Consider the following 13430-nt stretch of genomic DNA (forward strand, 5'->3'; position numbering starts at 1 on the left):
TCAGGTTCAGATAGTGCAAGAAAGATGCAGATATGATGGCAACAAGAGTGGAGCAGAAAAACATCAGCTAGTACTGAGCTGCCAGAGCCTCATCACAAATATCACATTGGCTTTACTGTGCTGCCCTCTGCAGGATAAATATGGATGATAGGACTCCATTCATGGCAGGCGCGGCTCACTGCGCTGTGCATGTAAAGGAGGGCTCTAGACTTATTTCAATGTGTATTTATAGAGCATTGTAGATAGTAGCAGGTAAGTGAATATACATTATCAGCAATATCTTTCATTGACTTAGGGATTATGAATTTTTATGCAAGCTTAACAAAGTCAGTTCTCTTTATTGGGTGTGGCTTCATTTTATAAACTACTGTATACAAGTTAGTGTGTAATGTTCCTCAACCTGGTGCCAATGAATAGCTGTGGAAAAAGGGATGTCAAGCACCACATAGATTCACAGAAAGCCAGCTACAATGCAGAAAATTAAATGTCATATCATTGATTATAGCATGCAGTTTTCTATCACATATAAATATAAAACAAGAAAATGTGCTGGTGCGATTGCCAAATAAGCAGGTGCTAAGGAGGTACATCTGTTCTAAACCTTCAACATCAGTAATTTTTTCAGGCAGTCTTCAAAAATTATATTTTGGGTTGGCAGCCCTTCAAGCTGCATTTACATGATCAGACTAAACATACGGTCAGAATGTATGAATGCAAAGGGTGTGCCCAAAGCAAGGTCCATAAAGGCATGGATGAGTTAGTTTTGGGTGGAGGAACTTTATTGGCGTGCACAGAGTCCTGACCTCAACTCGATAGAATACCTTTGGGATGAATTAGAGTGGAGACTGCAAGCCAGGCCTTCTCGTCCAATATCAGTGCCTGACCCCACAAATGCGCTTCTGAAAGAATGGTCAAACATTCCCATAGACACACTCCTAAACCTTGTCGACAGCCTTCCCAGAAGAGCTGAAGCTGTTTTAGCTGCAAAGGATGGCCCAACTCAATATTGAACCCCTACAGACTAAGACTGGGATGCCATTAAAGGCAGGTGTCCCAATACCTTTGACAATATGGTGTCTATGTTTATTTGTGGACAGACACAAAGCTTTCTGCTTTGCTTGGAGTTAAGGGAAAACCGTGGCATGCCCAGCCAATCAGAAGCCGCATATTACTGATTTATATAATATAAAACTTAAATCTGATGATTTAGATTGCAAGCTAGGGGTGCTCAACCTGAGCCCTCGGGTGTGGCCGTCAACATCAAACCATAAAAGCGATTGCCCAGGGTCGACAACCTGTTGATCGTGATCAAAGCTTACCAACCAGCCATCACAGAGCATCAGAGTGCATCGAGCCTCCTCTGTAGTGCCAGCTCCTGTCCCAGGTGGAGTGATACCAAGTGCACTTCACCTGGGTCATTTGTAACAGCCTGAAGAGTAATGCCAGCAGAAGCTGGAAGAGGAAAACAAGTTCAGTGTATTAAACACATACACATCACTTTTGTTATGGGTAAATTAGCATGTATAAAAAGGATTAACAACTGTTAGGCTGTTTTCACACTGATCCGTGGGTGCAGTGCAGTGTACCTGCGGCTTTCTTGCGGGTTAACTATGCTTTGCTATAGACTTCAATTATATCTTGCGGGTTTGGTGCACTTTCAGAAAAGTGCACCAAACCCAGGTAAACTGCAATGCATCAGTGTGAAAGCAGTCTTATATGGGGCTCAAGACAGTAACGACTCATTTACATTTGTGATTTGGGGGGTGGTAAAAACACATAGTTGGGATGTGTTTTTACCACACTCCCCAACCACCGGTGTAATGTCAGGGTTGGCAATAGCAATCCCAAACCATGCTCCAGGGGGCCCATGCGGCTTTCCTGTCACATTCTGCTTTACACTTGGGCAGTAAGGGCGACATATACAGGCATACCCCACTTTTAAGTACACAATGGGACCAGAGCATGTATGTAAAACAAAAATGTACTTAAAGTGAAACAATACCTTTTTTCACTTCTAGGGTGTAGTGGGGGATCAGGGGGCTGTAGTTGAGGTCTCAGGGGCTGTAGTGGGGGTGTCAGGGGCACACTGGAACAAGGCAGGCTATGCTCTCTGAGCTTCAGCTCCTTCTATTGTGGCTGCAAAATGTCTGTACAGTACTTGTGAGGCCCTTTACATACACTCCCGTGTAAGGACATACCTGTGAGTGTATGTAAAGTGAGTGTACTTAAAGCGGGTTATGCCTGTACAGGAATCAATCCTCTCCATTTCCCTCCTGCAACTGCTCAAAGCAGGCTTATCATTCTCTCCCTCCCACTGGCAGTCAGTGGTTGTAGGAGGAAAATATTAATTATGCTGTTCAAAATGTAAAAAATAAATTCTGAACCATTTCACATTATTGTGGCCCACGATCGGTTACGAAATCACTTAAGTGGCCCTCGCTCTTTAAAAGGTTGAAGACCTTGAGAGCTGTTGTAAGCTCTCGAGGAGCAGGGCCCTAACCCCTTTATCCTGAAATGTATTGTAACTCTGACTCTGTATATTTTGTAAAACTCCTCCACTATAAAAATTCTGAATAATAATATTCCAATTTGTGAATGATATCTGTTCTCTGCATTGCCTTATGCCGCGTAAACACGATCGGATTTCCTATGAAAAAAGTCAGGACAAAATTTTTTCATCGGATATTCCGACCGTGTGTGTGCCCTATCGGAATTTCCGACAGACTTAGAAAGAGAACATGTTCTCTTTTTTTCCCCCGATAGAATTTTTTTTCAATCGGAAATTTAGTTTGTCTGTATAGAACTTTGACGGAGAAAAAAACACGCATGCTCAGATTCAAGTCGACACATACTCGGAAGCATTGAACTTAATTTTTCACGGCTCGTCGTAGTGTTGTACGTCACCGCGTTCTTGACGGTCGGAATTTGGTGCGACAGTGTGTATGCAAGACAGCTTGAACGGAATTCCGTCGGAAAAATCAGTCAGAGTTTTTCCCGACGGAAATTCCGATCGTGTGTACAAGGCATTACTGATCACAGGGTCAATGCAGAAATACACTTGGGGGATGGGGGGTTACCAAAAAAATGGAGCACACAAAATCTGGTTTCTATGCAGAGCTGCACCAATCAGCTTGCAGGCTTTATTGTCAAAGCTTAACTGAACAAGCTGAAGTTAGTGCTCCAATTTTAGTAAATCTTCCCCACTGTTCTACTACATTTACATAAAATCCAATGCAGGAAGCATGGCTTTTAGAGTAGGTACAATTTTTGAACATTTAAAATGTTTTTCTTCCATGTACAAGTCAATGTAAATTAAATACAACAGCAACTCGGTGATCAACTAAAAGTAAAATCTCTGAAAAACATATTGTGCTTCATGGTATAATGCCCATGGACACAAGCCCTAAAAGAGGCATTTACTGTGTGCATTTCTATCATTTGGCCATGTAATTCTGTAATTTTACCATTTATATATTATTTAATTTGTTTTACTGGGAAAGGAAATACAAAAAAGTAGTTTGCTGCTCTTTCACAATTGTAGCTATGTGGTGACCCGGGCAGTCTCTCTTCTTAGTAAATCAAGCTGCAGCGGTAATCCAGACCATGATGTGACAGCCAAAACTAATCTGTTGCATGGAAATTAGATGGACAAATCAGCCTTATAAAAATTAAGCTATGTAAAATCACACTGGCCACATCATTACAATGTGATTTTATAATTTCTTTTACCAACAAGTAAACATGAAATTTTAAAAAAAGGAAGGCCACACTGATTACAATCTGATTTTAAAAAGGTATTTTCCCCCCCAAAAAAGTAAACAAGCATATAGCACTAAAGACCGGTGTGCTTGGATTTAAATCAAATGGTTAATTTAGAGCAGTATTTCTCAACCTTTTTTCAGTCAAGGCACCCTTTAAAAATATGCACAAGACACCCCATTCGAAAAAAAAAAAAAAAAAAAATCTAACAGTTTTACATAACGCAGCAACATCCACACATATAAAAAACCTAACGTATTTATTCTTCCAAAGAAAATACATCTTTTGCACACTGGTGTTGACTAGTATTCCAATAACTCTCTTCTCACTCAGTTTCTCTTCCTCACTCAGCTAATGTGACCCCAGTGCTGACAGAAGGGGCAGGGGAGGGCCAAAAAGGATGCCGTGCAGGCGCCCAACATCCTCTTTATCAACTGATGATGTCATTGGCTTGTAGGAGTCCGGTGGCTGAAAGGTTGTAATAGTGCACAATGAAAACCTGTGGCTTTGTGTACTAAAAGGCAGGCGTCTTCCATTTGCTGACTTGTATATAGTTGTTGGGCAATTTGCTTGGGTACCCTGATTGAAAAGGCTGGTTTGGAGAATCCCTTAAACTATGTAGGAGTTGGAATATCCAAAAGAGATTGTAGAATCAGACTATAAGACTATGCTGGCCACATACTTGTGTAATGCAGTAAAATGCACGTTTTACTGCAACAAGCATTAACATGTGGTACTATGTGCACTGCATATTACCATTCATGAACGAATGAGGCATCTTAACACAGCCTGCCTCAATGCATGAAAATGTGCAGCACAAGTGAAAATGGGCCCTTTGACAATGCTTATAAAATTTAGGAAGAATCTTTTATATGAACAGCCTTTCTATTAGCTTGTTTTTCCTACCAAAAATATTTTTCGCTCACTATGAGGGTTATTTACGAAAGGCAAATCCACTTTGCACTATAAGTGCAAGCTACAAGTGCAAAGTGCACTTGAAATTGCACTGAAAGTGCACTTGGAAGTTCAGTCGCTGTTAATCTGAGGGGTAGATCTCAAATGAGGGGAAGCTCTGCTTATTTTATTATCCCATAATGTGCAAGCTAAAATACTGTTTTTTTGTTTTCCCCCTTGCATGTCCCCCTCGGATCTACAGTGACTGCACTTCCAAGTGCACTTTCAGTGCAATTTCAAGTGCACTTTGCACTTGTAGCGCAAAGTGGATTTGCCTTTAGTAAATAACCCCTTATGTGTGATGATAGTGACAGAGAATTTAGAGAGGATGCTTCTAGGCATAGAAATTTTTTATTTTTTAAAACTGTTCCAATAATCTTAAACTGGCCAAACATGTAGTGAATTTCAGCTGGCTCCTGATGATATCCTGGCCAGGCACAAAACAGGAAACACATTGATTATAAAGGCAGAAAACAACAAACCTTTGCTGATTTGATACAAGAAAGAAATGTGCCTCTCCTGAACACGATTTTAGGGCGTTCAGAAAACATCCACTAAACTGCTAAAATCATCTGTGTGTGCATGGGCACATAGGATAACATAGTTTAAGGGCAGAGGAAAAAAACACCTAAACTCACAAAAACGGGAGTGTAAAAAAGACAACCTTTATGCTGAAAGCTCATTTGCTGCAAAATACACTTTTTAGAGAAATCTTACCAATGCAAGTGATCATTGAACACAGTGAAGTAACAATAACAGCACCTGCTGATGTATGCACAACCTATTGAAAACAGTCAATGACAGGGAATTGTAGTCGAACAACACACTGCTAAATATCCGTAACTGTCATTTGTTCACTTACAATAAATTCAAATGTTAACGACAAATGTAGAATTATTAAAATGTTACATCACTGTAGCCTTGCAATGTATCAGAAGCAACACATTTTATTTATTTTTTTACTTTTATGCAAGGAGAGCCCCAGATTCAAAATGTTCTGGTTTAGGCCCATATTTTTAGAAATTCCTTTTAAGCTCTACAAAGGTTGCCCTAATTTAAAAAGGATAAGTATGGGAAAATATAAACAAACATACATACCTACCTACTTGCTGGAGCATCAGTCAGATGTAAGCCCGAGAACTGAGCGATCACATGACCACTGATCGCTCAATTCTTGGATATGCTCTGAGCAGAGATCGGTGACTGCCAGTCAATGCTCTGTCCCTCCAATGATCACTGGAGCGCTGGGTAAGAGCGACTGGCTCAGGCGCTCAGTAGCATGCCGAAAAGCTGGCCCAGCTGCCTGTAAGGGGATCCTGGCATAATTGTTGAGATCCCTCGAGAGTCAAGTGGCTCGGATGTCAGCCAACAGCGAGCTTTGACTTTAGTCCATTGTCAGCCGATTCTGGGTCACAGGAGGGCACGGCCAAATGTCACATTGCTCTTTTAAAATACTGTGATTTTCTTAGTAAAAAAAAAAAACAGCATGTTTGCTGTCCCACTGAACTGCATTAACTCAGCATGGATATAATGGAACAAATTAGAATGGAAAGGCGAGTCTGTACTGTAGGCAGAAAGGAAACGGTTAAGGAGCTACAGGATTTGGTGGGATTTAGGCAGCTATAAAGACCAGCTTATTTACTGTATGGAGGCTGTTCCTTTATTTCTGCCTTTATAGTGCGATAGGACTATTTTATAGCAAAATAACAAGAGGCATACCTTACTGAGAATTGTAGTGAATCAGATAGACCTGTCCATTTCTGCTTTCTGCTATTGAATGTCCATGGGAAAAAAAACAAAATTTGCTTTGCTAGTTATTGCAGAAAAAAAGTAATTATTCTATTATTCCTGTTCTATGTTCTAATAAGTAAAAAAGGAAGGGAAACCTACAGTCAGATTCAATGAAACTTTACTGTGGCTTCATACTTCTCCACGTTTCCTGATATAGCTATAATTGGGCAGTTGCCCATGTCTCTCAAAATAATTGTAATTGGCCCTAAGAGTATTAAACTAATGCCACCGAAATGGAAGTAGCCTGGGATCTAAGTGTGTATAATCTCCCACATCCTGCATCCTTTAATTAAAGGCGTGATGTACATCTTTTAATTGTGGAGAAAACTGACCTCTTGAACTAACAATGGAGGTGCAGTTAGAGAAAGCTTCAGCAGATGGCGCCACCACACCACACTTTGCATTCCTGTTGTGTACTGGCAAGATTGTGTTCATTAATTTAGAAAAAAAAGAAGAACTAAACAAGAGTTTATCAATTACATAATATATCATAGTCAATTTTCCAATCATTGGCAGCTCTCTCCGCTTGTGCCACCTGTGTCAGCAGTTTCACAAGGCAGAATCATTTACATACATTATGTTAATGGTGCTCATACCTGCCCTGTGATGGCCTATTCTGCCAGGAAGTGCAGCATCCTCCTTGATTCCTCATGTGTTCCCCTGGGGCCACTTACTGGCTGCACTTTACATCGATCACTGTCAGTGATTAACTCCATCATTGCTGAAACCACTAAGTGAGACGTTTTCTGGCTGCTGAATGGCAGATAAAAGCCGATCAACTCTGTTTTCCACGGTTTATCAATCATAGAGAAAAATGTGCTTTCCTCTGTTTACTTCCCTGAGCAATAGTGATTACATTACAGGCACTCATTTACCATGCATCTTTTTACTGGATTCAAATATGTATTGAAATATAATAAAATATATTGGGGGACGGAGAGGGGGAAGAGAAAACGAACAAATGGCAAAAAGAAGAGGAGGAGATACAATAGAGAGTGAAAGGAGATCCAACAAAATATGATGAGGTAAAAAGAAAAGAGAAGTAAGGAGAGAGAGGAGAGAAAGAAAAACTAGCAGGAAAAGACAATAAAAAAAAAAAAAAAAAAAAAAAAAGGAGCGAACATAAAAGGGTCAGAAAAATATCAGGAGAAAGGAAAAGAAGGGGGTAGAGACAGAAACAAAAAGCGGGAATGACGAGGAGAAGCAAGACAAGAATAAAGATAAAGGGGTGAGGGAAGGAATGAGATAGTAAAAAAAAAAAAAAAGAGTAGAAGGTGAAAGAGAGAGCGCGAGAAGGGCGAGTTAGAAGAGGGGAAAAAAAGGGGAGCGATGTAGAGGAGAAGTGAGACAGGGGTAAAGGATGGTGAGGAGAAGAGACGGAGAAAAGACAAAGGAGAGGAGGGACGAGGATGGTGTGTGTGGTGGGGGGGTTTAGAGAGGGAGGGAGCGATGTAAATAAAATCCTATGTGAGCAAGATAATCTATAGAGCATGTCACAGCATGCAATATACTATTTCTATATTTACACACTGATCTCAGCACCTGCTGTCTATTTATTTGCCGACTGGGAAAGCTAGTAAACGAACTCTGCTATTGTAAAAAAAAGCAGTTGTAAATATATGGAGCAGCAAGATCGTGTGTTGAGAGAGCAGCAAGCGTAGACTGTAATTTCTTAATAGGTCACCTCTTTATTCTGCAGTGGCATTGTAGGCAAAGGACAGAGTGACAGTGGTGGAGGAGGGAAGAGGATCTCCTCTCAGGATTTAGGTGAAATCTGAGCAGGAGGAAGCTATACGATGTAATTAAATGCTGGGTGCCTTTAATGAGTGTGATTTTTGCACTAGGCAGCATTTTCACCTGGCTATACCTCTTTCCTAAAATGCTCTTGTCCTAGCCTGGCGAGATAACAAGTGTGGGGGGGGGGCTGGATCAGGGAGGGGGACAAAGGGATGAGAGTGGGAAAAAAAAATCTAACGTGACATCAGCTTGCGTTTTCTTACACTGAACCTGCAGCCCCTCCTCCTAGCACTAATCCATCCCCATCCTTCCTCTGATCAGTTAGTTGCATGTCAATTGCACAGCTTGGTAGGGATCTGGAGTCTGGCAGCCAGCAGCAGCAGGGATACGCTCTTAAAATAACCTCTCTCTTCCGGAGGAGGACCAGCGTTTCGTAAAAAGGATTCTGGCCAAGGCTCAGCACCACCGCGAGAGAGAGAAAAATTCTACTCATCTCACACTCACTGGTTTGCTCACATTTTTCTTCCCTATCCTGCAAGAATTTATTTTGTGTGAGATACATCGAGGCAGAGCTTGATCCGTAGGCAAAGATGTCTCGGAGGCGACTTGCCATGCTGGAGGATTGGGAGGCTCCAATAATGCCTGCATGCTCTCTGAAGTCAAAGTCAACTTCCCCGGCTGCTACAGAATGAAGGTTTGTTGGCAAAGGAGACCGGAGCAGAGATGTCTGTGCCTTTACTCAAGATTGGGGTTGTCCTGAGCACCATGGCGATGATTACCAACTGGATGTCGCAGACCCTGCCATCCTTGGTTGGCTTAAACACCACCAAGCTAACAGCGGCCAATCCAGGCACCTTGGACAGAAGCATTGGGGTGAGTTAGGAGAGAATGAAATGCCTGGCACCAGTTGGCATTTTATGCCAGAATGTTTGGGGGGAGGGTTGATATGCGAGATTATGTTAACCCATGAGTGCAAAGTATGAGCGCATCTTGCTGCCTTCAACTCTTAACAAGTTAAAATGAAAGGTTAAAACAGTATCTTAGTCTGTTACAGAACAATTAAAAGGGAGGATATATGAATAATATCTTTGTGGCAATTACTGGAGCAGTTGGCTTTCTCCTCCCAGTGTACTGCGATCAGAGATGCAGTCACTGCTTGCCACCCTCTGTGGATGCAAAGCTGGTAGGATCCTCTGTTAATGGTTCTTTGGCCACAGGAAAGACATTAGAAGCCTTTCTACAATCCTCATTATTGTAACGGAGGGACAAGTGGCAGCAGGAGAAAGGGGAGAGATTCTGGGTAAAAGGCATCTGAAAATAAAAATCCCAGCCTCCAAATTCATCCTTTTTGGCCATCTTTGCTTTTAACACACTGCCTTGTCATATAGAAGAGTTTGTTTAGTGTATTAAATGCAAAAAAAAAAAAAAACTGGATTGTTATACCCCTGTGTGTATTCCTGTGAGGAACAAAGAAAAGGAAACATAGATCTGTTTACTTTGTACTTTGTTATCCGTCAAATTTGGATAACATCCTACAATGAAAAGTTATCTATAGAATTCAAATTTCCCTCAGAATGGAGGTCATCACTAGTATTCAGGTCATTCAAATAATGAAGAGCAAATCTACATTTCTAAAACTAGAATCAAGGTTATCTTATGACTCGCAGAATCAAGGTCATACCTAAAATTCTTGCCACTTTTAAAATCCTTGCCTAAGATTGTAATAATTCCTAGAATTTTTAGAATAGAGAATATCTTGGATGTAGGGATCACCCCTGGAATTGAGGTCATATCTACAATTTGGAGTTACATTTTCCCATAAAATCCTTCTAATGCCCAGAATTCAAGTAATCCTTAGTATTTCGGCCACTCCTGTTTTGTGCAGTGGATATAAATCTGGTTTCCGAAATGTGCATAGTTTAATTATATGCATCTATATGAACAATTATTGCAGAAGTTAAGGTCTTATTCCACATCACTTTGCCAGTGTGTAAGTGGCACTCCCGAGCTACAAATCACACAACTCTCCACAAAGCTGGCAGGCCTTACAGATATACACCGATCGCACTGGTATACCTATATCAGCAATGTGTCCTTCACAGCCATCTTCACCTAAGCCCAGCAGAAATCTCATCTCTGTTCAGAAATAACTGCAGCATCCCTACACTGTACCCAAGTAATATCTTGAAAGTGTAAAAGCGCCTTACAGTCTGTTCAATTTCCGATGCTCTTGTCGTTTTGATGCATGCCAGGACAGCCAGCAATTTGGCTCTCAGCCAGTGAGATTAGGTAGCAGAGTTCTCGTTTTTTCTGTGTCCTCTGTGTAATTACAATATGAGCCGACTATGTGGATGAGTGCTGTGTAACAAGATCACAGCTCGACTTAGGAAGCAGTAAAGCAAGGAGCTTTTATTCTGTGGTAGAAAGTATTAGGCAAAAATGATCAATGCCTATTTTTGTAAGAAATGGATACCAATCTGATATCCATAGATAACAGGTGTAAAAGATATATTAAAAGACACATTTCCGCATTTATCCATATACCATTACTTGCCACATTTCCACGGCTATATTATTGTTCCTTGCCATGCATTCACATAAAAGCAACAGCCTTTAAAATGTTTTGTTTTGCATTTAAGAAACTGAGTCATGTTACGGCATTATGCATTGGAAAGAAGAGATACTGATCCTTGCAACACTCAGAACTGTGAAGAAAGTCTCTCATGCTCTAATTTTCTACACGGTCACAAATCCAATGTGGAAGTATTTTCTTTCCTTTCCATCATTTTCTTCTCTCTGTTTACTGTTATGTTTGCTTTATTTTTTACTCCCTTCTGTCTTCAGAGATGTATTTTACATTCTTAGGCTGTTCAGGTTTAAGGAGTTTCTGTCCTCTCCTCGTTTTACAGGTCTTGCCAACCAACCCAGAAGAAAGTTGGCAGGTGTATAGCTCTGCCCAGGACAGTGAGGGCCGATGTATATGTACAGTGGTAGCACCGCAGCAGACAATGTGCTCTCGGGATGCCAGGACAAAGCAGCTCAGGCAGCTCTTAGAAAAGGTGAGATGAACATAAATGTGGCATCTTTGCTTACTTGCTGGGGTGTTGTTGGAGAAGAAATGCATAGGAGGCGATTTTATTAAGTTTACATTTCAGATTAAGTAAACACCTAATAAAATCAGCATCTGGGCCTTTGTTATTATCTGCAAACTTAGAGTGTGGAGGGACCTGAAAGCCTCAATATCCATCCAAAGAAGGTTTATTTTCAGATGCAATGTACGGTAAGTATGTAAGCCATAAGTGTTTAGTGCAACTCCTGCCAAAAGCAAAGATGCATTTTCCTAGATTTTTCCAGATTCTGCCATTATTATGTAATGAAAATGTTTCAATGTGCTGTCTCCAGCTACTTTGGGAAATCGGTCATCAGGTGTATTTGGTTGTCATAGCTTTCTGTCCTGCCTTAACTGCACTGTGCCTTTTAAACAAATCATAGAGCTCAGTTACATCAGCGAAACAAATTAGTCCTTACACAAGATTGCGTTGCTAGATACTGCTGAAGGTTACTCAATTGGAATCACAGTTGACCTTTGAAAGGATATCCAAATCTGACTGATATGGGTTCACAACAGAGGTGTATAAAACCTATAGTGGATCAATTACAGAATTTGTATTGTGAGCATGTGTCAGCCTCAAAGTCAGGATCAGACTCATGAATTACCCATTATAGGCTGTAAAGGCTTTTCTCCTTTTATACTCTGTAGAAATTTGGGCACATAGCTGTGCAACTATCCATGGCAACTTCTTACCTGCTAGATTTCTGCTTGGTATGCAATGTCAATTAGATCATAATCACAACATATAGTTGCCTACTGGAAGGGTGTACAGATTGGCATCATCTGTAAACTTGAAATATGTCAGTGTGCAGACAAGCAGTCCTACTTAGCACAGAGATGTTACAGGGCTTAAGGCAAGCCATTACTAACATGTGACCTCCAACTGTAAAAACTATGAAGTCCAGCATGTACCATCAGCTGGCTTCAAAGAATGTAATGGGGTTTGTAGCAGCTCACTAGCTGGAGACAAAGCCTGTCCAGGCCTTGTGCGACATATTCTGCAAAGGCATTTTATGAAGGTATGACACCAACTCATACTGTATGCTTTAGTAGCTTTCCAAAGTAATGAGGTTGAAGTTATACAAGTGTGCTATTTAGTAGATCTTTAACAAAGAAGACCAAAAGCACAACTGAACCTTTACATCAGCTAGGTATGTTCCATGTCCACCAAAACAAAAAGTGTTCAATATCTAAGTTCATTTACTTTTTAAACCAGTCACAGCCTGTAGTATTAAAGACTGTGCCCTGCCAGCATGCAATAGATAAGGACCCTTACAGTACTTTCTGTGAGGATGCAGTGGTCTCATTGCAGACGTCCAACAGCCTCAGGCTGAGTTAGAGCTTTAGCTCTGTAATCACCAAAGCTAGAGATCTCTGCTGATTGGAGATCTCTGGCTCTGACTCAGCAGGGGGGGGGGGGTGTTTAACCTCTGCAAAGAGATCAGGGCTTGCCTAAAGAGAGAAACATACCATTTCTGTTCAGACTGTGACTGATTTTTAAAGAAAAACTATGACTAAGCACACTTTTTGTTTTGATACATCAGGGATGTAATTAGCTACGGCAGTTTGAACTGAAAGTCCATTTGGACTTTAAAGCACGTAAGCTGTGCAGTCGCTTAAAAATAAAAGCAACAAAATAAAAAGCGTTAGACAAAAAATATAGCTACTACAAAATAAAGTTGCGACAACATTTATTAAAGATGCCGATACAGGCCTTTGTTATTTTAAAATAAAGGTGGTTATAAAGCCTAAATATTTTTACCTTAATGCATTCCTTGTTTAGGCATCAGTATTGTTCCATCAGCTCCCCCTTCTCCCCATTTTACTTACCTGAGCCCTCATTCAATCCAGTGCTGTGCTATCTGCAGCTCTTCTCTTCCCCACCTCCTGCTTTCATAGGCTTTGTTGAGGCAGTGGGAGCCATTGGTTCCTCCTGCTGTCAATAAAAGCTAATGGCAAGGGAGTGGGAGGCGAGACAGAGTTCAGCTGTCTGTGTCTAGGACAGCTAGGGCTTGGGAGCAAGCCCCCATGAGTGCCTCATAGAAAGCGGCTTTCTTTGGGGGCACTCACCAAAGAG

At 41.0% G+C, this 13430-nt stretch overlaps 1 protein-coding gene across 2 annotated transcripts in view; it reads left to right on the top strand.

The window, feature by feature from the left end:
• OLFM1 (olfactomedin 1) overlaps positions 1-13430 on the top strand; it is a 103857-nt gene that overhangs the window by 37559 nt on the left and 52868 nt on the right. Inside the window, exons 1-2 of one of the 2 annotated variants that reach the window (XM_040324093.1) lie at positions 8544-9114; positions 11151-11300. In XM_040324093.1, the coding sequence (XP_040180027.1) occupies positions 8965-9114; positions 11151-11300 (300 nt within the window). In that variant the 5' untranslated portion in view covers positions 8544-8964. Of the gene's footprint in view, positions 1-8543; positions 9115-11150; positions 11301-13430 lie in introns of those variants that run through there. The other variant, XM_040324094.1, reaches the window with a different exon arrangement.

Source organism: Rana temporaria, chromosome 9, assembly GCF_905171775.1.
Source record: "Rana temporaria chromosome 9, aRanTem1.1, whole genome shotgun sequence".
NCBI lineage: Eukaryota > Metazoa > Chordata > Amphibia > Anura > Ranidae > Rana > Rana temporaria.